We start from the raw sequence: 22,680 nt of genomic DNA, 5'->3' as shown, positions 1-22,680 counted from the left end.
TGCTTGCATTTTTGTTTTTCTTTCCAGGTTTTTACCTTTTTAAATCCGATTTTTCTCGTGCAACAAGAGAACTGTATAAATATATACACATATATTGTATTTAAGATATACTTTAACATATTTAACATGTATGAGACTGCCTGCCATCTAGGGGAGGTGGGGCTTGAGAGAAGGAAGGGAAAAGCTGGAACAGAAGTGATTGCAAGGATCCATGTTGAAAAATTACCCATGCATATGTTCTGTCAATAAAAAACTATAATAATACAAAAAAGAAAAGAAAAGAAAAGAAAAGATTATTTGCAGTTTAGAGGAGGAAGGAGAGGGAAAGAAGAGAGAAAAATTTGTAACACAAAATTTTGCAAGGGTAGATGCTACCTTTGCATGTATTTTGAACATGCACACTATGTGCTCTGATGTACCTAAAAGGTCTGGTGATAACCTATCTGCTATTCCAAACCACTTCCTTTTTTTTTTTAAACTATTTCTTCTTATCTTGGCAATAAGAAACTTTAAAGTGAGCAGGTAAAAGCCAATATTATAATTCCAATTTTACATATTAAAAATACCCAGGCTCCAAGTTTGTCTAAAGCACGAAGGAGACCCAGTTCAAGAACTCTTCCCCATACAGGCCTGCTTGATCTCACCTGGTAGCCACATCCACTGAATCTACATCATTGCCATAGATGAGGGGATTGAATTCAGTGGAAGGTGTGGATTGCAAATCACTGGGTGGTCTTCCCAAGAGTAGTGGGATCTCTTGGCCCTCATGGAACTTCTCCAAGTTGAGGATAGGCTGAGTATTCAGACTCATGCTGGCCAGTGCCTGTGGAATAAAAGGCATTTTATCACGGAGAGAATCCTGGGAAATAAACAGTTTTCGACTGGGAAAGGGCCTCTTCAGAATCAGTGTCTCTGTCTTTTATTCTAGCCTGGGTTAGTAGAGGCTTGTGGAGAGGACTGTCCTCACAAACTACAGACGATACATTTGTGACCCAACTAACCCAAAAATCTCTGTCCTGAAATATAAATCAAAATATGTGGAAGATAATCCATCATACAGACACCTCTTCTAAGAGTACAGAGATTCCTAATTAAGTCATCTATAATCACCAAAGCTGAAATCTCAATGAGCCCCCATGGGATAAGGCTAGCTCTGGCTTCCATCAATATTTGAACATACTTATTTTCGTATCCCTCTTTCTTAATTTCTCCCTCGTGATGCCTGCTAAAAAGTCACCAGTGGTGAAGAAACATCAGGAGAAAACTGCTGGAGCACGCCTTGCACTCACCTTCACTGGCCCCTGCGACAAAGGGCAGATCATATAACGTCACCAGCAGGGAAACGGGGGAAAAGCGATGGAGGATATAGGGTGACCCATTTAAAACGACACTGCTATCACTGAGAACTACCACCAAATGCCTCAGCTAACACAAGGAAGGGGAGGGGAGTTATGAAGAGCTGCGTGAGAAGCACGGCCTCCTGGGGATGGCCCCTGAGAACAAGCACAACAAAGCTCAAGACGGGGAATTCACACATGTTACCTTCAAGTACTGCATGCAGCGTGTAGGAGGAGGAAGAACAGAAACCAATGAAAAATGGGTGGAATGGACCAAACCAGGAAAGGAGTTTCTGAAGGAAAGACACTACAGAGACCTGGCGTTTAAGAGGAAAAGACCCCATGAAAAGCGTCTATGAGAGAAGGCATTTCACCGAGTCAAAATCCAGACCTACACATGACTTGAGTCAGCAGTAGTTCCAAGGCCATGCAAACAGCAGAGAAACAAGAACAGATTGTTTGTAAGGAGCATATTAGACAGGAGAGCATATGCACAGGACAGGAAGGACACTAAGAGAAGCTAGACTGAAGATGATACTGATTTCCTGCCCTAAGGATGGAGGTTGTTTCCTGGAGCTCTGTCCCCCTCCAGCAGACCCTCCCTTGTCCTCCCCCAACTCACCTGCTTCAAGTGCTTTTTCAGTTCTAAGGATTCGGGCTCTGGCAGGACGGGCAACACCTCTGCATTAGTTGGTGCGATCACCTATAACAGGCAGAGCATAGTGACTGTTTCAGAATGTGTCAAAAGCTTCTTTTGGAAGCTCCTTACCAAAAGATCAATTAGTAGAGAGTCTGACATCTGGGGCCAAAACAGCAGGATTCAAATTCCTACCCTGACAGTGACTAGGTGTGAGACCACGGGCAGGCCACTTCGCCTCTGACCCTGTTTCCTAGTGTGGAAAGTGGGGAAAATGATGCCTTCTGCTTCACCAGGGTGATTTAGAGATCAGCCAAAAGATAAGTGTGGAAATAAGCTTAGAATAATTGCACATGTTTAACCTATTTTGGATGGCTTACTGCCTAGGGGAGGGAGGAGGTAGGGAGAAAAATATGGAACACATGGTTTTACAAGAAGGAATGCTGAAAACTATCTTTGTGTGTATTTTTTAAAAAGGAAATAAAAAAATAAAAATAAAGGTCAGCCAAAAAGCTTTGTAAAACATTACCTAAATGTAAGCTGATATTCCTTCTTGTCTTTATCTGTGGAATTCCTCCTACTCACTCTTTTTTTTTTTTTTTTTTTTTTTTTTTTTTTTTGGTGCTGAGGCAATTGAGACTTGCCCAGGGTCACACAGCTAGGAAGTGTTAAGTGTCTGAAGTTGGATTTGAATTCAGGTCCTCCTGACTTCAGGGCTGGTGATCTGTACCAGCTAGCTGCCCCTTGTAATTCTGAGTAGTGAGAATTCAAGGATTCAGTCATTTAAGGAAATTTCTTATTCACACTAATAAGAACCTCACAAAAAAAGGGCCTGAGTAAATGTTTGCTGAACAAAAGTGTTTATGGGCCTGGCTGCCTGGAGTGAGGTCACCAACTCCAATATTGAGAATCTTGAGGCACAAGTTCCCTCGCAGAATCTGTACCAAAAGGTGACACAGATGTCTACTATTCCAGGTTCCAAGATAAGCCATGAGAGGATTGCTTCTACTTGTGTATGTGTTGCAAGGTAAGTCTCTTCCCCTCTCTAGGCCCATTGCCTCACCTTTATAATTAGGAGGTTTAAATGCTGCAATCAAGGACTACATTAGGATTCCCTAACAGTCATCACTGCCTGATAGCTCTCAAAGGAGGGGGGGAAGCACCTAATTCTGGGGAGAAGCTGGTCACTGTACCCATTAGGACAAGATCAAGGGTCTTTCATTTGCACTACTTTCATGCCAGTTAATAAAGCAGAAGGAATGTTTTTTAACTTGTTCAACTAGTGACCCCCAAAGACTAGCTCAGATACAGGTTGCACACAAAAAGTACGGTTCCACCTGGACAATGCCAGCATCCCCAGCCAGATGTCTCACCCGGTTGCTGTCCAGATCCACCAGCCAAACATCATCTGGCATCTTGAAGTCTAGTTTGTAGAGGAAGAAGCTGGCAGGGACCCCAATAATATAAGGAGTAGGAGCCAGAAGCAACTGTGGGTGGAACACAGAGAATGAGAAACAGAAAACACACTCCCACCCAGTCGGTCCCAGACACTGAGACAGAATTTTATCAAAGATCATACTGCCTCCACAACTTCCCGTTCTTTGAGTCTTTCTCCCTTAGAGCCAGTTATAAGGGGGGACAACGGGTGAAAGAGCCAAAAGCCACAAGGAGACTCACCTGCTCTGCAGACGCCATGCAAGTAGGAAGCAAGGGAATAACAGGAAACATATACTCCAGGGGATAGATCATTGCTACAAATGCCATCACAGACATGGAGAGTGCGTTGTAGTCTCGCGATTGTAACACCACCTGCCACGGAGCCATCCAAGAACAATCTGCATCTCGGCATAAGATCGAGGAGACGCCTGCCTGCCACCCACAAATCCTAGTTCTTTCTCACTATGCCCGAATTACCCTCCCAGCTCCCAGAAAGGTTTCCTGACTTTCTCGGAGACCTCAGTAATTCTTTTCCAGTACATTTCTTTGCTTCAATAACCTTGTTCCTAGACCTCTTTCCTTTCCTAGGCCATAGTCTATGGAAAAATCACCTAATTAGTAAGTTTTTAGCGCCATCCTTGAGAGTGTCTCTATCTCTCTCTTTCTCCCCCACAGGAATGGCTCTCTTACCTTGTGCTCCAGCAAGATGCAAGACAACACCTGCAGACAGGCGTCCACACCCAGGAGTTCCAAAGGCAGATGCAATGGGAAATCTACCAGAGAGAATCGAGATGGGTCAGGGAGGGCAAAGGTCAGAGCGGGCTGTAGCTCCTGGGGGAGAACTTCAATGTCCACTCGCTTCTGGCCAGATATGGGCACTGGAGAGCGCAACAATCGATAGATCCACGCTTCGATCTCACGCAGGTCATGCAGAAGGGCACTGGATTTCTCTTCTACCAGGAGCGAGCCCGTGAAGATGCGCCACATGGTGTCCCTGAGATGCAAACAGGAGAAAAAAGACCCCTACTCAGGCCCCTGGAGAGCAAGGACTGCCTTTTGACTTCCTTTATATCCCCAGTGCTTAGCCTGGAACATAGTAGGTGTTTAACAAATGCTGATTGACTATCCCACTGCAACCTAAAGCATCTAAAGGAGAGGAGATGGGTACTTAGAATGGCCTCTCCCTGTTTTTAGTCATTGTCTGACCCCAGGAAGAAGCTGGTTAAGAAGGAGTGACAATTATTGATGATCACCTGCTCTGCTGCCCACCTTCCACATAAAATTCATTGCCTCTTTTCCAAAGGGGAATGCTGTAGAGAACTCAAGTCTCTTAAACCCTTCTACTTTACAAGGAGCCTCATGCACATGGGTTAAATGTGTCCAGATCTGCCTTTAATCCCAGATTCAACCAGACCAAGGGAGACCTTTACAAAAGAACAAGTGCCATCCCTCCCACCCTCTGGTCATCAGCTATGGTTAAGCCCCAAACACATCCCCTCTGCACCTCCTGGAAGTAGGGTTGGGTCAATGGCACCCCTGTACCTCTGTACCCCTCGGGGGATGGCCAGTTTCTTGCCAAGCAGTCGCTCACTGCAACAGTCCACCAAACGCTTGAGGGTATATAGACACTCTCGGAAAGTCGTGAAGAAAGGATAATGGCTGAGCACGCACAGGGATGTCAGGGTGCTGTTGCGGGAACGGCTTCCCCCCTTTGCCCGGCGTTTGCCCCGGGGAGACTGGTTCCCATCAGGGGTCGAGTCAGAACTGGGGGGCTGCAAGGAAGGGCCACCCTCCGACTTCTCTGCGCTTGCCTCCTCTGGAGCGGGAGCAGCCTTGGTAGCTTCCTTTGCACGGTGTCCGGGGCCACCATCCCCCTTTTCTTTGGGCATTCGCTTCTGGAAGGAGCGGTAGAAGTTGACACAGATGCCATAGCGCGTGACCCCAGTGTCCTTGTCAGTGAGGGTGAAGACAAAGGAAGTGTCATCCCGCAGGCTCATGCGCCGCTGCCGCACACTCAGGCATCCCTCCGGCTGGCAGAAGAACACCACGTCCGGAGGGAGGGGGAATTCAGGGTAGTCCTCCAAAGGGTAGCGTCGGAGCAACTCTGGGGTCTGGGCCACGCTGTCGCTGCTTGGTTGCCTGAGGAGCATAAAACCAGCCAGGTCACCCTTAGAGGACACAGGGACCCGAGGGCCTGCCCAGTTTTAATCATCACATGGCAGCAGAGGCAGAGTAGCCTGGTAGGTCTAGGTCAGGTTTAGAGTCGTGAAGATGTGGGTTTAAATACCGCCTGGCACGCCACTGAACTTCTATTTCCGCATCTGTAAAATGGTGACTATGACGCTCAGAGACCTATCCCACAGGACTGTTATAAAGATTAAATGAAGTCCCATCTGTAAAGCATTCTACAAGCCTTAAAGAGCCAGCTCCCAGTCCTGTTATTATTCATCAATAAATTAAACTCATGCTTCTGTTTTAGACACAAACCTGGAAAATCTTAGATGTGCTGCCTGGCTTGGCTAACTGGGGTCCCCAGTGTTAGGGGATCCACATTTATCACACACAGACCCTTCCAGAGACCCTGAACTCCATGGGGAAAGGGGAAAAAGTTAACACAGTTGTGCTTGAGAAGCTCATAGTGCAAGATCCCCTTGCTTGCTCATGAATTACAAAAAGACCATTTAGAGATACAAATGGAACACCTAACATTTTCCTCTTGCAAGATAATGAAACAGAAATATGAAAAAATAGAGTAACTTGGTCCGAATCATAAAGCTAGTAGACTAGGGCTTCTTCACCTTTTTTTTTTTCGGGATCTTTATGGAAGTTCAGTAAAGTCAGTGGATCACTTCTTAGAATAATGTTTTAAATGCATACAACAAAATACATAAAATTACAAATTCAATTATATTGAAACATAATTATCAAAATATTGTAAAAACAAGCTCATGAGCTCTTACCTCAGGTTAAGAACCCTTGTGCTAGGATCTATTTCTATGTATCGATACTCTTACTCTTTTCAGTGCTTTCCTTTCCAGCCTCAGTTTCCCAGCCAGGATGAAAGAGCACAGTGAAAATGAGACGCAACTTAACATGAGCAAGAATGAAAAAAGTGCTAGGCCTTCCAGCTTGCCCAGAGGAAATGGGCATAAACAATGTATGGATCTGATGGGCTTAACTGTACTTCTTTGTTCTAAAAGAGCTTTCTTGTCTGCAGGGGGGGGGAGGAGGGGGGGAGGAATCATGGGGAAGTGACAACAATGTAAAAAACACACCACTTCAATAAAATGTTTACAAGGAGGAAGGGGTGGGGCAATGTCCACAGTCTAGAAGAGCAACCCCTATAATGTTACCTGGCCCCAATGATCACTAGGTAGTCCAGTAACCGAGGGCAAATCTTCTTCTTCTGTACCATGATTCCAAATCACCTGCTCATCCCAGAGAAACTTCAGGGCAGCTGACAGGGCATCAGAGAGAATTCTGGAAATCGTTGATGATGGCACTCTAAAGGAACAAAGGTACTGAGAAGCTCTGTTGTTGTATGTAGGTGATTAGCCCTCCCTTAAATCCATCATCTTTAGAGAGGGACATCAGAAAACAAGTCATCATGTCCTCTAACTCAGCAGAATCGGGGAGAGAAAAGAACACTCAGCCGGGACTCTATTTTGGCTTATGAGCTGAGAATGAGTCAATCGTAATGCAGGACAAATTATACTCCCCCTCCCTCCCACCCTCCCACCTCAAGCTAGTCTATTTTTGGCCCCACCTGGATAGGGGAGGGAGTGATCCCTTTCAGACTAGGTCCAGTTGGACCCTCTGTCTTTTTGACACTTGCCCCCACTTTGGGGGCAGCTCTGGATGTTAGGTCCGTTTCAATGGGTTTCTGCATCAAACTAGACTTCCAGGCCTGCCTAATCATTGACCCCCTAAACGAGATCAAAACCAAAACACCTGAATTCAAATTTATTTAGACTAATTTAGGTGGGCAGCAGCCGTAGCTGTTAGAACATAAGTTTAAAAACCAAAATGTCTCTGCTCTTTTTGCCCTTAAATTAGAAGGCCTGCTGGCGCCAAGGAGCCACAGCCAAGAGTTCTGCCCTTGGTGCTGAATTTTCTCCTGTGAACCCTGTACTGAAGTCAAGATCAGCAGAGAGCAGAGGAGATCATGGGATCTTTCCCTTCTACTGTGTGTTGTAAACACTGGGAACTGAAAGAGGGATTTCTTAACAGAGTATCTGCTATCCCCTGGAAGTAGGGAACAGGAGGGGCAGGGAAGGGAGACTCGGAATTACTAAACTGTGTATCCAAAGTTAATTAAGCCTTAAGAAATCTTAAGTGAGAATAATGCCAACCAGCAGCCTCATCACTTCCCACAACCCCTCCCAGGGCTGATTTACAACCCGACAGAGTTCTGCACGAGCCCACATGCAGACCCTGTTTTCTACACACATGGATAAGGTTCCCATCTCCATCTCTCTCTCACACACACATGCATGCACGCACCCTGATTGCTGCTTGCACACACACACAGGCTGATTCTCTTCCTCTGTTTCTGTCTGTCTCTGTCTGTTTCTCTTTCTGTCTGATTGTCTCACTCACACACACACACACACACACACACACACACACACACACATCCCTGGTCACTGCCTGCACAGGCACACAGACACATAAGCTTACTACATTCTCGGGGCCCTGCTGGTAGTCTCTCTACAAAACAGCATACTCCCCTCCGCCTCTCCTCTTCCTGCACCTCACCCCCAGGCTTCTTCTGGCCCTCCTCTAACCCCCTACAAACACAGGACAGCAGGACCTCCAGGTAATAGGATTCAGTTCTGTCTCCATAGCAACTCCAGCTCCCAGAACTATTTATAGTGCAGTCGATGCCCCTCCCTCCCTGGTGACCAAATGGCTCAAGCTGTGTCCAATGGCCCGGAGCCCACGATATGACATCCTCCCCCACTCTAGGGTCCTCTCTTCTCCTTGTCACAGCCAATGAAGTTAGCCAGGGCCTTCAGCATCCACACTGTCCCCCTCTGGATCCTGTCATTAAGGCCTGTCTCCTGCACAATCCGACCCAAGGCCCAGACAGTTCCGTGGGGGAGAGGGGGGCAGACAGCAGCCGGCTGGGAGCCCCTCTGTCCCCCACAGAGGCTGGGGTAACACTACAGAACTGAACCCGACCATCGGGCCTAAATGGAGAGGGGCACAGGGAAGGAAGCCCAGAAACAGGCTGGGGAGGGCCGGAAATAAATAAGCGCCCTCCTTTGAAGGGTCAGATTGGCTGAAAGATGCCCTGCTTGTGGCTTCCTCTCCCAAGCCCCGGGGCCCGGGCCTGGCCACTGCGGGGCCTTCTCCCGGGGAAGGGGTGTGTGTGTGTCAGGTCTCCTTCGTGGGGGCCCCAGGTCCCCAAGAGGGGCAGTGACAGCCCCTCCTCTGTGGGGTCTTGGCGAGGACCCCTCCCCTAAAGCCTGCGCCCACACAGCTTCCCCTGCTTCAACCACATCCCCTCATCTCCAAAGCCCCTGGTTCCTGCTTCCGGCCCCTTCGGGAAGCCCTGAAGGCTGCAGCCAGCCTGCGCACCGGGTCCCCCACTGAAACCCACAGGGGCTCCGGGGGACGCGCTGACGTGAGCAGGGGAGGCTCCCTCCCCCACGCGTGACCTTGTTACCGCATCCGCCAAGCCCGGCCCGGGGAGAGCCGGGGCCACGGGGGGCGTTTGGGGGAGACGGGGCGGGGAGGCGGCTGTCACGGGAAGAGCGCGCGCCGGCTCAGAGCCGGGGAGCAGCCAGAAGGCGCCTCAGCTGAGTAGCCCCAAGCGAGAGACACGCTGCCCGCCCCCGCCCGCCCTCGAGGCCCATCCTCGACACCCCCCGGGTGCTCGGGGCTAAGCGCCCTCAGGCCCCAAAGTCCGGGCGGTCCTAGCTCCGGAAAACCGCCTCAGTGACAAGATCCCCCCTTCCCGAGCGCCCTCCCCCATCTCTCCTGACAGCCCTCGCGAGCCCCCTCCTCCGTCCCTCCTGACAGCTCCACCTCCCGGAACCCCCTTCCCATCCTTCCTCACAACCCTACTCCCAGAGCTTCCCAGGACCCCTCTTTTCCCCCTCAGGGCCCCCTCCTCTTACTCCTCTTGATAGCCCCCTCCCCCATCTCTCCTTACAGCCCCACCCTCCAGAATCTCCCAGGACCTCCATTCCCCCTCAGAACCCCCTCCTCTAACCTCTCCTGATAGTCCCATCCCCCATGCTCTGGACCCAACTCCTCTTCAGAGCCCCCCTCCCAAGACTCCCATTTCCCCTCAGAGACCCCCTCCCCCATTCTTCCTGACAGCCTCCACCCCTTTTTTCTTGCTCTCCATCCCCTGAGCTCCTTCCCCCAGGACGACCTCCTTCCCCTAGAGCCCTCCTCCTTATTCCTGAGCCCCACACTCCTCAATTCCATGCTCTAAACCCTTCTGACAGCCCTCGCCCCCTTTTCCCTGCTCCCCATCCTCTCAGAGCCCCCCTCCCCCCCAGGGCCCTCTTCTCTCCAGAACCCTCTCTCCTCTAGTCCCTTCCGGCAGTCCCCATCCCCTTCGGACGCTCCGCCCGCGGCAAGCCCCCTCGAACCTCCAGTTTTATCCCTTCCTGGCTCCCGGGCTCGGGCTCTGGGATCCGGGTTCTGGCTCGGTCCGAGGCCGCAGCTCGCCTCCTCACCTGGGCCGGGGGGCGGGGCTGCGCGGGGCGGGGCCGGGGGCGCGCGGGCCGAGACCGGGCCGGGGGCGCGCGGAGACCTGCAGCGCAGACTCCCTGCGCTCCGCGGCTCGCGCCAGTTCCGCATCTGTCCTGGAGGGAGGTGGGGGGGCGTACCATTGCGGGAGGGCAGGAGGGGCCGGGTGGGGCGGACCGTACCACTAGCACCGAAGCGAAGGTGAAGGGCCGCTATTGGCTCACCTCCCCGGGGCACGCACCACTGGAACGGTGGGGAGGGAGGACTAGTCGGCGTAGATTTTCACTGTGCAAATCGCTTTTAATTATAATTGCTAGCATCGTCTATTTTGGAAACAAAGTGTCGATAAACCTGGAAGCTGTTTTTGAGAACAAACGAACGGTGGCCCTGGACGGTGTTCTGCAGTGCCGTCCTCACTTCCCCCCCCACACCTTAACACGGTTTGGGAAATGCTCAGGTGCTGCGGCTCCAGAAAAGGGGAGGTGTGGGGTGGAACGTACTACTCCTTCTGGAGGTGGGGGAGGATTGCAGGGAGGTGCAACCGCAGCTGGCGCCTCCTGAGCAGGGCGTACACTAAGGTAGCGAGGGGAGTGCCTCGCGATGCATGATGGGATGTGTAGTCCTGGTGGGAAGAAGAGGGACCCTTGGTGGAGTGGGAGTGGCGAAGGAGAAAGGGCTGGAAGGATTCTGAGGCTGCTGCTCTGGGAGCTGTCCCGAGTCCCTCCTAGGCTCAGCTTCCTTATCTGTAAAATGAGGCTCTTGCCCTGGATGACTTCTAAAGGTCTCTAACTCAAAGCTTCCGCTCTCGTGCCCTTTTTTCTTTACTCTCACGCCCGTTCCTGGGGCCCCATCCCCCATAGAGAAGGGCACAGATCTCCCCCTCCCGGGGAGCTGCTCATCGATCCTCTCGGGGAGCAGCCAGCGGACCGCCTGGATACGATCCAGAGAATCCGGACGAAAGGGGGCGCCGGGGTCCGCCTCCAGACAGACGGGGCAGGGGCAGTGAGGTCACACCCCCCGTCTCGTACGCAAACTGTGGTCGGGGCGGAGGGGGAGCGAGCCGCCGGAGCGGAGGTTCTGCCCTCCTCTGCCCGCGGAGAATCTCCTCCTCCACAGGCTCCCTGCCTTCTTTAGGAACTCGGACTTTACATTCGTGTGGGTCGTTGGGTCAGAGCACCCTGTCAGACTGTGGGATGGGATCGCATGGACTGTCTCATACGGGACGGGTGGGCGGGAGGAGGGCAGGAAGCCGTGGGAGACCCCGCTGCCGAACGGGCGTCCCAGGCTGGTGCTCCCTGGCCGCCTGGACCGAGTCCCGTTTCCCTTAACAGCCGGAGAACTCCCAACCCTTCAACTCTCTTTTAATGCCCCATTTAGGATCGCCAGTCCTCCCCAGCCGGAAGAGATGTCTTCCCCTGCTCAGTCTGCCCCCCTCCCCCCCAGACCTCCAGCCCACAGCAGCCAGGCTGGGCCCCGGCACCCCCGCACACAGGAGGCTGGCCGGCGGAAGAGCATCACTCCTGCACGTCCCAGATCTCCGAGAGTAAGGGGGGGAGCTTTTTGTCTTGCAAGCGGAGGGCGAACACTTGCTCCGAGTGGACGCTGCTCAGGGTGCGGAGGCTCACCAGCTTCATCAGCATCCGTGGAAACATCAAGGGGTCCTGGAGGGGGAGGCAAGGGGCGGCCTCAGACCCTCCCCGCCCTAATGATACTAAGGGGAGGTTGTGGGAGAGGAAGGGTGCAGCTGGAGACTGGCTAGAGAGGGCTGCTTCAAAGGAAGATGGGAAGGGTCCTGGCAGTAACTCGGCAGTTTCACAAAGACCATTTCCTCCTCAACATCCGGGAGAAACCCCTGCCCCGAAACCCTGAAGTGTCCTGACCGGGGACTCCCTCGCTGGGACCCCAACCCTGCTTTAGCTGGCCCCTCTCGGCCTCCTCCTCCTTGCTGCCCGACAACCCCTCCTCCTTCCCCCATATTCCCAATCTGCACCCCCCCCTTAGAATATACGCTTCTTAAAAGCAGGGGCTGTTTGGATGACCCTAGCACGCACTTAGTAAATGCTTTAGCTATTTGTTTACGATCTATAATTTCATTTGATTCTCATACCAACCCCGAGAGGCATCTGCCACTGTTATCCCCATTTTACAGACAGGGACACCAGGTCTGGAGTGATCACAGACGCCCAGGATCAAAAAGCTAGTGCACGTCAGAGGTCAGCCTTGCCCTGGATCCTCCTCCTTCCAAGTCCCACACCTTGAACTCAAGATTCACCGGGAGGGATGGGATGCCGGGAGAAACACTCACATTCGGATGGTGGATGGAGACGTAGGCATGCAGGGCCTCCACATACGTGTGCTGCAGCCTCTCCACCTGAAGCTGGTCCTGCACGTTGGGCCTGTCTGTGGGGCACCCGCAGAGACAAGGAGGTCTGGTGACCCAGGAGAGGGGGGCCCATCTTCTCCCCCAGCACACCTGAGCCCCCAGAGTCCTTCAGGACTCAGCCCGAACCCCCCCTCTCCTGGCTCCCACACACCTGCAGAAAAGATGCTGATGGCAATGAGCAGAGCAAACTCGGCGTCGTTGAGCTGAAGCTCGTTCATGGCGCGGGAGAATTCGAAGATGGGGTTGATGAACTCTACCTGCAGCCCTGGGGAGAGTGGCCACAGGACAGGGTTAAAACAGACGCAGCAGGGCAGCCCACGGCTCCGTTAGGGGGGCTCCTGAGGCCCCCAACACCCCCTGACACTGGGCCTGGATCCTGATTCAAGAACTGGATTCCAGATCATCTTGTCTAACCTCTACCTGATAATACAGGTGAGAGGACCCAAGGAGGGTGAGATTCAGAGCTCCAAACAGTCCAACTAATTTTACAGGAAGGGAAACTGAGGGGCAGTGAGGTAGCACTGCAGTGAAATGAGCACTGGGTTTGGAGTTAGGTAGACAATCCCAGAACCAGCACTCTCTGGGTCATTGTCCCCGTGGGTAACAACGGGCCTGTGGGGCTTCATCACCCCTGGTACCTGCTGTCAGACATTTTCTCATCCAAGCGGGCAGAATTTGCTGGTTGGCCCCACTTGCTCAAACTTGCTCTATTTATTTTGGCGAGGTGACTGGGATTGAGCCTTGGCCAGGGTCACACAGCCAGGAAGTATTAAGTGTCTGGCTATATTTGAACTCGGGTCCTCCTGACTCCAGACTGCTGTTCTATCCACTGCATCTTCTAGCTGCCCCTTCAAATTTGTTTTAGAAACCACTGGCTTTTCTTTCTGCCATTCCAGGCTGCAGATTAATCATTTCCTATACTTTCACCCTGATTTTTATGGGCTGATTGGAGAAAAGCTGTCACTAAGGGACAGATACGTTCAGGAGACAGAAGGCAGAACTGGCTTTGTTTTGGGTGAAGCTCTGGTGCTGTCCTAGGAAGAGGTTAGAAGCATCCAGCCCATTTTGCAGATGCAGAAACTGAGACTGATGCAAGTCAGAGGCGATATCCTCTAAGACCGCTTTCATGGCCAAATCCAGGATGCTATGATGTCCCAAGATGTCCCACAGAGAGTCTGGGAACCCAGAGCTCCCGTTTGCATATTATGAGCTCACTGAGGGAGGGCCTCCTAAAAGTGAAATAACTTGGAGGGAAATGGCTTTTGGCAACTGAAGGGGCCTACGTTCAAATCTCTGCTCTTCCAATTACCAGCGAAGTGGCCAAGTGAATAGCATCCTGAACTTGGAATCAAGAAGACCCGAGTTCAAATTTCACTGGCTCGGTTGTTCTGGGCAGGTTACCTCAATGCATGGAGCCTAATTTTCTTCAGCTGGAAAGTGCAAACTTATTATTTATAAATAATAAACGAGAATCAGCCGAGTGTCATGAAAAATAGGCCGGCCTTGGGGTGTAAGACTCGGGTTACTTACGGGCTTTGTGACCCTGAACAAGCAACTTCTTAGGCTACTGAGAAACTCAGCTACAGATCAAAGCCAATTGACTTAGTGGAGGGAGTTTCCCATACTGATGAAATCACCAAAAATATATATATAAATAAATAATGAAATAAAATAATAACGAGGAGGAGGAGGCTGATAAGGGAATAGCAGAAGAATCTCTTTCCCATAGAGCTTTGGGTTCCATCTGTTTCAAGCTTATTGGAAACTGTCAATATGAGCTAATTCTTGGAGAAAATCTTTCAGGCTGGGAACAATTCCTGCTTCTCCACCCTAAAATGCTCTTCATCCTCTAAGCCAATTAGTTCCTTGACCCCAAGAGAGGGAGTTGTTGAGAATGACATGGGAAAAATCAGCCGGAGAGAGGAGACTTTTTAAAAATTGTTTTTAAAGGTCGGGGTAGACTCAGGATAGAATAAGAGTCTATATTTCTTTGCAGAGGTGGGGGCCTTGGGGTGGGGAGCATCACATACACTGTCAGAAATGGTTGATATGTTGGTAAATTAACCGAATTATTTTGTTTTGTTAAATTTGTTAAAAATTTGTTTAATTGTTTTGTTAAAAGGGATGGCTCAAGGGTAGAGCAGAGAGGATGATACATTTAGAAATGATGATATAAAACCATAAGATAGCAATACGTTGAGGGAGGGGAGATAAAGAATAGTTAAATGACTGGTTCAGAGTCGCACAGCTAGTGAGTGTCTGAGGCCACATTTGAACTCGGGTCCTCCTGACTCCAGAACTGGCACTTCTATCCATTGTACCACCCAGCTGCTCCAATAACAGTGCAATTTTAAAATATTTAGGGGAAAAATTAGTGTTACTGGTATAGAGGGATAGGAACAGAACTTGTGATTCCCTGGGTATGGGAACTTTCAGAAGAGGATCTCATTAAGTCAGGGTCACTCAGGTATTCTTGGGGGGAACCCAGGTCTCCCTGATGCTAATGCTGACCTTAGTCACTAGGCCTCTCCTCTTTCCCATAGCAGAGGTTTCATGGGGATTAAGTTTCTTGTCCAGGATCACTCAGCTAGTCTGAAGTTGAATTCGAATTCAGGTCCTCCTGACTAGAGGACTAGTATCTACTCACTGCCCTACCTCGCTGGCCCCATTATTGTTAATAAAGTTTGTTAGATTTGGATTGATCTGAGTGGCAGGAACGTGGAGAGGAAGGAGAAGGGATTGCTCAGACCCCCGCCTCCCCCCCCCCCCCCCAGCATTCTTAGTTTAATGCTGTTTCCAGTGTCCTTCAAGGCCTCCCTCATTCATCTGGCTCTATGATCATTCTAGATCCCAAAGCAAAGGAGAGACTGACTTCCAGACCTCCCAAACCCCACGTGACCCAGCCAGGGTCTTCACCTGCTTTAGCAAAATCATCGCGGTTGTAGCTGAAATCCTTGAGGAAGGTAATACTCTCGCTGCCAGGATTGTACCTCCGGGATGTCTCCAGGAGCATCACCTGTGGGGCTCAGAAAGGTCACTCCTGCTCTGGGGGCCTTGTGTGGGTCTCCCCGCTGCTGGGGATCCAGGGACATCTCCATTTCTGGATTGCCTCCCTCCCCACCTCTGCCTCTCAGGGGCCTTGCAGACTCGAGCCCAATCCCAGCGGCCACGGGGACCCTGACTCTGCCGCGACCTCCCCCTTTTCGGATGTACAGAGCTCTTTCCGTGCCCTCTCCCCCATCATAATGGGGGTTCTTGCAGGGCAGGGCAGAGTTTTGGCCTTTCTCTAGCCCTTAGCCTGCCCCGGTAGGTGCTCAGTGAGTGCCTGCGGACCAGCCGGGCCCTCAGTGGGTCGGCCTCCCCAGAGCCCTCCTCCCCCCTCTCCCCGCCCCATCCGGAGCTACCTCGATGGTAGACGTCTTGAGCAGGGCGATCTGGTCCTCCCTGCTGAGCTGCAGGAAGCCGGGCAGCTGCTTGGCGAAGTCCACGATCTCCTGCACAGACATGATGGCCAGCTCCGTGAAGTGGGCGAAGCGCTGCTGCCTGGCCTCCCGGCTCTGCGGGTCCGGGGCCAGGGGCCAGGGCTGTGCAGAGGGAAGGGCCGGGGCCACAGGAAGGCACTTTGAGATAAGCAGCTGAAGGTCCTCCACTGCCCCGCCCCCCTCGGCTGTCCGTTCTTCCCTCCACTGCCTCAGGCCTCCGCCGCCCCCGCCTCCCTCCGCCGCTCCCTCCATCCCTCCGGGCCTCCTCCGTCCCCGCCTCCCTCCGCATCCCCGGGTACCGTGACCCGGAGGCGGTCCGAGAAGGAGCGCTGGTTGCACTGCTGCTGGGCGGCCACCAGCTTCTCGATCATCCCCCGCTGCTCGGGGCTCAGCTGAGGCAAGGCCGGGGGCGGCGAGGGGGCCGGCGGGCTCCCCGCCGAGCTCTGGCCTTGCTCTTCCTCCTGCCGCTTAAGTTTCTTTAGGCGGATCTGCTCCTCGGACAGGACACCTGGGGACGCGGCCGGGGGTGAGGCTGAGGCTGGTGCTGGGGGAGAAGGCTCAGGGAAGAGAGGGGGCCGGGGGAGGCCGGGGAACGGGACCGTGGCCGTGAGATAAGCAGGGCCTTCGGCAGGCCCTGAGGGCGAAACAGCCAAAGCGAAAATGCTTCCTGCCTCTGGTAGTCTGCGGTCCACCCCGGGAGCTCGAAGGTGAGGAGATGCAAAGGCCCTCCAAGGAGATTTGGGAGGAAAAGAAAGAGGGGGGGGCGGGAGGGGGAAGGAGGCTGCTCTGAAGGAGCACCTGCCCTGCCTGCCCCATCCCTCCCGGGGAACCTGTCGCTTGGAGCAAGGGAGGCCTTACACTATGGCCTTCTGGTCCCCCCTCCCGGGGTCCTTGGGCGCATGGAGCTGGGGAACCCTTACACTGCTCCCGCCTGGCCCCATCCCTCCCGGGGTCCTTGGGCGCATGGAGCTAGGGAGCTCTTACACTGCTCCCGCCTGGCCCCATCCTTCCCGAGGTCCTTGGGTGCATGGCTAAAGGAGCCCTTTATACTGCTCCCACCTGCCCCCCCAATCCCTCCCGGGGTCCTTGGGCGCACGGAGCTGGGGAGCCCTTACACTGCTCCCGCATGCCCGCCTGGCGGCACTTCCGCAGGCGGCACTCCTGGCACTTCCTGCGCATGTACGTGTCCATGGGGCAGTGCCCGCCGCTGTGGCAGGTGTAGCGGGCACCCTTGATCACGCTCCGGCGGAAGAAGCCCTTGCATCCCTCGCAACTCAAGACGTTGTAGTGGAAGCCAGAAGCCTTGTCCCCGCACACACTGCAGACCTCGTTCCCCAGCATCTTGGGAGCCGGCCCCTTTTTCCTCTTCAGTGGCCTCCGCTCTGTAGGAAGGTAGAAATTTTTTTTACTATTTGGATGCCCCTTTTGGGGTCCAAACCTGAGACCTCTTGGAAGCAGGGACCCCTCACTGAGCAGAGCACTAACCACCTCAGGGTTTTTGCATTTGATTGATGGGTTGATTATAATCTTAAAGAAATGCCTGGGGCACAAGGAGATTGAGTCAATTATCAGCATATATTAGACACCTCCTGTATGCCGCAGGCAAAGGCTGAGGACTGGACCTGTGATCTCACTAGCCCCCAGAGCCAGGGAACATTTTTCCCTCCAATGGGTGCATTTTCTGAAACCTAATAGTCGTAGCAAGTTGCCTGTGGGCCACATCACACCAGGTGTGTATATACTGCCTGCACTCACTTTGGATACAAACACAAAAAAGGAAACTCTCCGCACTCACAGAGCTTCTATTCTAGCTGGGAAAGCTTGCCTATGATCATATCTGATCAGGACTTCCCCACTCCCAGGACCCGCTATCTCATCTCCCTCTTCCCAACTCTTTTCTTCACATCATTTGTTTCCTAATATCCCCAAAATGGGTCAAGAAAAACAGAGTATCAAATTCTGAGACTATATGCCTCATTCAGCACCCATAGTCCCCCCACCTCTCTCCCAGGAAGGAAATATATTGCATGAGTCCTTTCTCTCCAGCTTTCATTCACTCTTCCACTGAGCTGAAACTGCTCTCTTCAAGGCCACCAGAGATCTCTCTCGGTTGCCCAGTCCGATGACCTTTTCTCGGCCCTCAGTCTCCTTGACCTTTCGGCAGCATTCAACAATCCTGGTGACTAATCTAACCTTCTCAGTACTATCTCCTCTCTGGGCTTGTGTGACCCTGGTCATAATCATCTTCCTAATTATTGAAACAACCTTTTTTTTTTCCCCACCTGTGTTTTCTTGCAATAATTTATGTGGGAATGTTTTGCATGACTATACATACATAACCTATGTGAAAAAATGTCTTCTCAATGACGGGGGAGAAAGAGGAGGAAGAGAAGTTGGAACTCAAAACTCGGGGGAAAATATTCTTAAAATTGTCTTTACATGTAACTGAGAAAAATAAAATATTAAATAAACACTTCAAGCCACAACTCATCATCCTTTCCCTCCATCCCATTTCTCTCCTAACTGTTCTGTTCTATTGAGGGCACTGCCACCAATTTTCCTATCATCCAGAGTCCCAATTTAGGAACCATTCTCCATGCTTTTCTTTCACTCCCCTTCCCCATTGCCAAGTCTTGCTTAGTCCGTCTCCTCGGCGTCTCATATCCATCTCATCTTTTCTTTCCTCCTACCATGACTACGCAAGGTCAGACCCTCATCTCCTCTAGCCTGGACTACTGGAACAATGGCCTGCTTGGACTTTCTCCCTCTGATCTATCGGTCACCCAGTTATCAAACTGATATTCCTCGCCTGCAGGTCTTAACCACATCTCTGTCTGTCTCCTGCTGAAGAAACTCGCAAGTGCCTCCAGAATAAAACCGAAAAACCTTCCTCTAGCAACGTGTTCCTTAAGGACAGAGACTGTTTTTGCTTTTGTCTTCATATTCCTGGAGATAAATGCAGAGCCTGATACATAATTTTTAATAAACGTTTGTTTAAGGGGAGGGGAAACACAAATGCTTCAGCCTGCAGCTACTTTTGCCCTTACATCTGCAGCTACTTTCACCCACTCACGTCCGTTGTAGCCAAATGAGTCTACTTGGCTTTTCCTCAAATCAACATTCCCTGTTCCAATACTCCCTCCCTCCCTGTACCTTTGAACAGACTGCTCGAGCCTAAAATGCCCTCTCTGCTGCACAGGTAGCAGACACGATACAGACTCACTAACTGAGGGGCGCTTCCCAAGGCTACGAAGCTCTCTAAAGGCCTCTGGGAGTTCTTCCCTCACCATCACTATATCCTGTCTGTATCTGTCTGTGGACGTGCTGTAATGTCCCCAGGAGACTTTAAGCTCTTTGAGGGCAGGGACTGTCTCATTGTTGCATTTGGTGAGACAGGACCGCGTACAAAGGAGGCCCATGATAGAGGCCCATTCGTAGAGCCGGGTACAAAGGAGGCCCATGACAGAGGCCCATTCATAGAAAGCATCTGATCACAGAACTGGAAGCCAGAGCACGTCCTCATTTTGCCAGTGCAGCCCAAGGTCGCTTAGTAAGAGGTCTGGGATCTGAACCCGAGACCCTGGCCTCCAAAGGAGGCTCACGATCCTTCTGTACTAGTGGTTTCCTCCCTGGCTCTGCTGAAGTGGACATCAGTATTTCCCAATCCCAACCCCCTCCCCAAACTACGCCCCGATGCCCTTTGGTGGGTGTGCTCGGACCCTCGCCCTCCCCAATCCAAGGACCCTCACCTGTGGACTCCGCATGAACTTCCGAACAGGGGAACAGGATGGGGGCCGGTCCTGTGTTCTGTCCCACGTCTGAGCCTCCCCCACCAGGATGGGAAATCCTGGCTTCATCCCCAAGGATGAAGTTGCTGGCGACCTTCCCCAGGCTGTCCCCCACATCTTGAGACTCAGCCTCCCACAGGTGCTTGGTATCCTGGGCTTCAGCCTTCCACAGTTCCACAACGGAATCTGAAGATAGAGTTGACCAATCCCAATGCCCTAGGAAATGACCATCTTGTTTTTACCCTTAGAGGGCAGCAGAGGATCAATTTGGGGAGTCAGGCCACTAGGATTTATTCAATTATCTCACTTTCCTAATCTGTTAAATGGGTACATTTCCCTTTACCCTAGCAGGGTTTAGCACAAGTCTGTCTCAGAGAACATCTACGATTCCTCCAAGCGGGAAGCTGGATAAGCACAAAAGGCTTTCTAGGACATGGCATATTGGAAACTGACTTCAGCTGGCTCTCGGGCTCAGCATGGATCTCAGCTCCACCGTTTACTACCTCGGACTCTTTCTGTCCTGAACTATAGAATGTCCATCATTGAAATGAGAGTTCTGGGGAAAGAGATGGAAAATGCGCTCGCAGAAGTGAGGAACTATGGGTGCAGAAAGGCACATGCACAGATTGGCTTGGTGCGTCGGCTAGTTCTGCTGAGCTGCCCCCCCCCCCCTTATTCTTGTTTAAGGAGATGGTTCAGTGCGCAATTAAAATAGATTTCCAAGGAGGGAGGTGCCCTAGGTAACCTCCAGGGTGCCTTCCAGTGCCCCGAAGAGCTTTGTTGTCAAGAGATGAGAAAGTTCCTGGAGACACCCCTGGCCAAGATGGGGCACGGAGGAACCAGAGCTCCAGAAGCCTTCCCTTCCCCAAACCGCCGTCCATCAGAGCAGACTCTGTTTTTGGTCTTTCTTTGTGTCTCGGGCTCTCAGCACAGTGCCTTTCAAGGAGCACGTGTTTCCACGCTTAGTAACTGCTTGTTGGGTGACTTTCTTCCAGAAGATGGTCAGAAGGGAAAGAAGGTTGTTTCTGGGGAAGGGGACGGGGCTAGGACAGGAGCCCCCTGCAGGGGGCCTGGAGCCAGCTTACCGGGAGTGATGTCAGGCACAGGTGGCCCCAGCCATGAGGACATCTCCTCTTGAGGTTCTGCACATCCCCAGAGGAGCCGTGGTCCTGTGGGGAGACACGGGGTTAGGGCGCCCAGGGAGCTCACCCTGAACCCGAGAGGGGTCAGGCCTCTAGCGGCTGCATTCCCTGCCGTGGGGGCGTTTGGTCTGTTTCCCACCCTGCGGGGGACCCTCTCCGTGCCCCACTTGGAAGCCGGGGTTGAGCTAATGGAGCCTGCCCCAGCTGAATCAGGACAGGGGACGGAACTCCTGCCAATGGGGCAGGTCACTGGCTTAACTCCTGGAGGACCAGCTGCCAATGAGCCGCCTGCTGCTGCCACCTCCTGGCACCCCGGAATAGGACCCCGGACTTCTCCCTCCTCGGGAAAACTCCCCAGACCCCTTCCCCTCATCCCGCCGCCTGCGCCCGGCCCTGCTGAGTACTTGGGAGGAAGCTTCCTGGGAGCCCAACAGAGCTGGCCCGGGAAGCGCTCCCCCCGCCCCCCAGCCCCTCTTGTCCGAGTACCAGCGGCGCAGCTCTCCCCCGCCCGGCCCAGACCGGCTTGGCAACCAGCTCTGCCAGCCCCCCCCAACCCCCTCCAAGGAAACTGCCCCCGCCCCGGCCCTGGGACCCACCAGATCTGCAGGCCGGCTGCCCGGGCTGCACGGTGCCTCCGGAGCCCCCTCGCCGGGCAGGCAGGTCGCTGCAGTCCCTCGGAGCGCGGGCGGCCGGGAGCTGGAGCTGGGCAGTGGAGAGGGAGCCAGAGCCCCCCGGGGAAGTGAATGTGGGGGAAAGGCTGCGAGCGGGGAGGGGCTCAGAGGGCGTCTGCTGGAACAGCCCCGGCTGCTGCCAAGCTCCGCGTTGCCCGCCGGCCGGGATCCGGCCTCCCGGGGGCAGCCTCCCACCCCCCCTGACTCCTCCCCAGCCCTCCCCCCGCCCGGCCGACACCCCCATCCCCCATCCCCCCCGGCGGGGCCCGCGCCGCTGCTCCCCGCCTGTCCTCACCCCCTGGCCGGGGTGCCCCTGCGCCCTGCGCTGCCCTCCCGGTCCCCCCAGCCCAATCCCGGCAGCCTCGGAGCCGGGCCGCTGTCCCCACCCCCGGAGACACCGCTCCGGACACAACTCGCAGAGCAAAGGTCCCGGCGCTGCTGGCTGCTCCGGCCCGCGATTGCGACACCCGCGAACTGGCGAGCGCCCACACGCACGCAACCTCCCCCTCTGGGCCGGGGCCAAGGCTCTGTCCGCTCCCGCCCGGCAGCCCCGGACTACCTGGCCCGGAGGCGGCAGCCCGGGAGCGGCCCCGGAGAGCCGCCCTGCGCGCAGGTGGGAAGCGAAAGCGAACTTCGGAGCGGCCGCCGATCCCACCCCCTGCGCGCCCCGGCGCCCGGGGCCCGAGCTGGGGGGTGGGGGCGCAAGCCCGGAGCTGGGAAGGACCGGGAGGTCACGGGCAAGCGCGAGCGCTCGGTTTTTACAGCCGGTGACTCGCCCGTGCAAAAGTCGATTCCAGACCCGGTCCTCGAACTCTCTACAACTCCCTTTGCGTCGCCGGGAGTAATGACCTCGAGTGCAAAGCGCTAGACCCGGACGCCTGGGTTCGGGTACGCACCAGCTTTCGGAGCCCGGGCTTGTCTGTAAAAAGCGGTTGAGATAACGGCCGCCTCCATCGCGGGATGGCTGGCAGGAATCGTTTCCAAAGCGCTCTAGAAATGGCGACTCAGAGCTGGGCTCGGAGTTAGGAAGTCCTGCCTCGGAGCCCCGAGCTGAGCTTTTACCAGCTGGGTTAAACCGCTGAAACTGTCGAGCCT

The 22,680-nt window shown here is 53.4% G+C and overlaps 3 protein-coding genes and 1 long non-coding RNA gene across 37 annotated transcripts in view; 2 read left to right on the top strand and 2 right to left on the bottom strand.

The window, feature by feature from the left end:
• Positions 1-10,120, bottom strand: part of MADD (MAP kinase activating death domain) — a 38,958-nt gene extending 28,838 nt beyond the window's left edge. For 31 of the 33 annotated variants that reach the window (XM_051965857.1, XM_051965865.1, XM_051965859.1 and 28 more), the window contains exons 1-8: positions 10,020-10,113; positions 6,765-6,915; positions 4,954-5,550; positions 4,102-4,405; positions 3,652-3,783; positions 3,348-3,461; positions 1,960-2,040; positions 645-823 (exon numbers count right to left, since the gene is read on the bottom strand). In XM_051965857.1, coding sequence (XP_051821817.1) covers positions 645-823; positions 1,960-2,040; positions 3,348-3,461; positions 3,652-3,783; positions 4,102-4,405; positions 4,954-5,550; positions 6,765-6,826 — 1,469 coding nt within the window. In that variant the 5' untranslated portion in view covers positions 6,827-6,915; positions 10,020-10,113. Of the gene's footprint in view, positions 1-644; positions 824-1,959; positions 2,041-3,347; positions 3,462-3,651; positions 3,784-4,101; positions 4,406-4,953; positions 5,551-6,764; positions 6,916-10,019 lie in introns of all 33 variants that reach the window. The other 2 variants (XM_051965858.1, XM_051965888.1) reach the window with 2 other exon arrangements.
• A 278-nt stretch (positions 10,121-10,398) lies between these two features.
• On the bottom strand, positions 10,399-21,784 carry NR1H3 (nuclear receptor subfamily 1 group H member 3). Of its 2 annotated transcripts, none has more exons than XM_051965894.1 (10): positions 21,511-21,784; positions 20,858-20,941; positions 19,734-19,958; positions 17,100-17,366; positions 16,284-16,492; positions 15,907-16,086; positions 15,419-15,518; positions 12,654-12,767; positions 12,425-12,519; positions 10,399-11,780 (listed from the first exon to the last, which is right to left on the bottom strand). In XM_051965894.1, exons 2-10 carry the CDS (start codon positions 20,898-20,900, stop codon positions 11,634-11,636), a joined length of 1,380 nt encoding a protein of 459 aa, XP_051821854.1. In that variant the 5' UTR covers positions 20,901-20,941; positions 21,511-21,784; the 3' UTR covers positions 10,399-11,633. The 2 variants fall into 2 exon arrangements, with proteins under 2 accessions (XP_051821854.1, XP_051821853.1); XM_051965893.1 differs by having other exon boundaries at positions 19,734-19,988; positions 21,511-21,715.
• Positions 17,278-18,994, top strand: LOC127540916 (uncharacterized). Its single transcript, XR_007948308.1, has 2 exons — positions 17,278-17,376; positions 18,689-18,994. It is a non-coding gene; the product is annotated as an uncharacterized LOC127540916 (long non-coding RNA).
• Positions 21,194-22,453, top strand: LOC127541542 (basic proline-rich protein-like). Its single transcript, XM_051966770.1, has 2 exons — positions 21,194-21,221; positions 21,273-22,453. The coding sequence occupies exons 1-2, from the start codon at positions 21,194-21,196 to the stop codon at positions 22,451-22,453; spliced, it is 1,209 nt and encodes a 402-aa protein (XP_051822730.1).
• Positions 22,454-22,680: the final 227 nt, after the last annotated feature.

Source organism: Antechinus flavipes, chromosome 6 (assembly GCF_016432865.1).
Source record: "Antechinus flavipes isolate AdamAnt ecotype Samford, QLD, Australia chromosome 6, AdamAnt_v2, whole genome shotgun sequence".
Lineage (NCBI taxonomy): Eukaryota > Metazoa > Chordata > Mammalia > Dasyuromorphia > Dasyuridae > Antechinus > Antechinus flavipes.
Note: the sequence above shows the minus strand (reverse complement) of the source record. Positions and strands in the feature narration are given on the sequence as shown.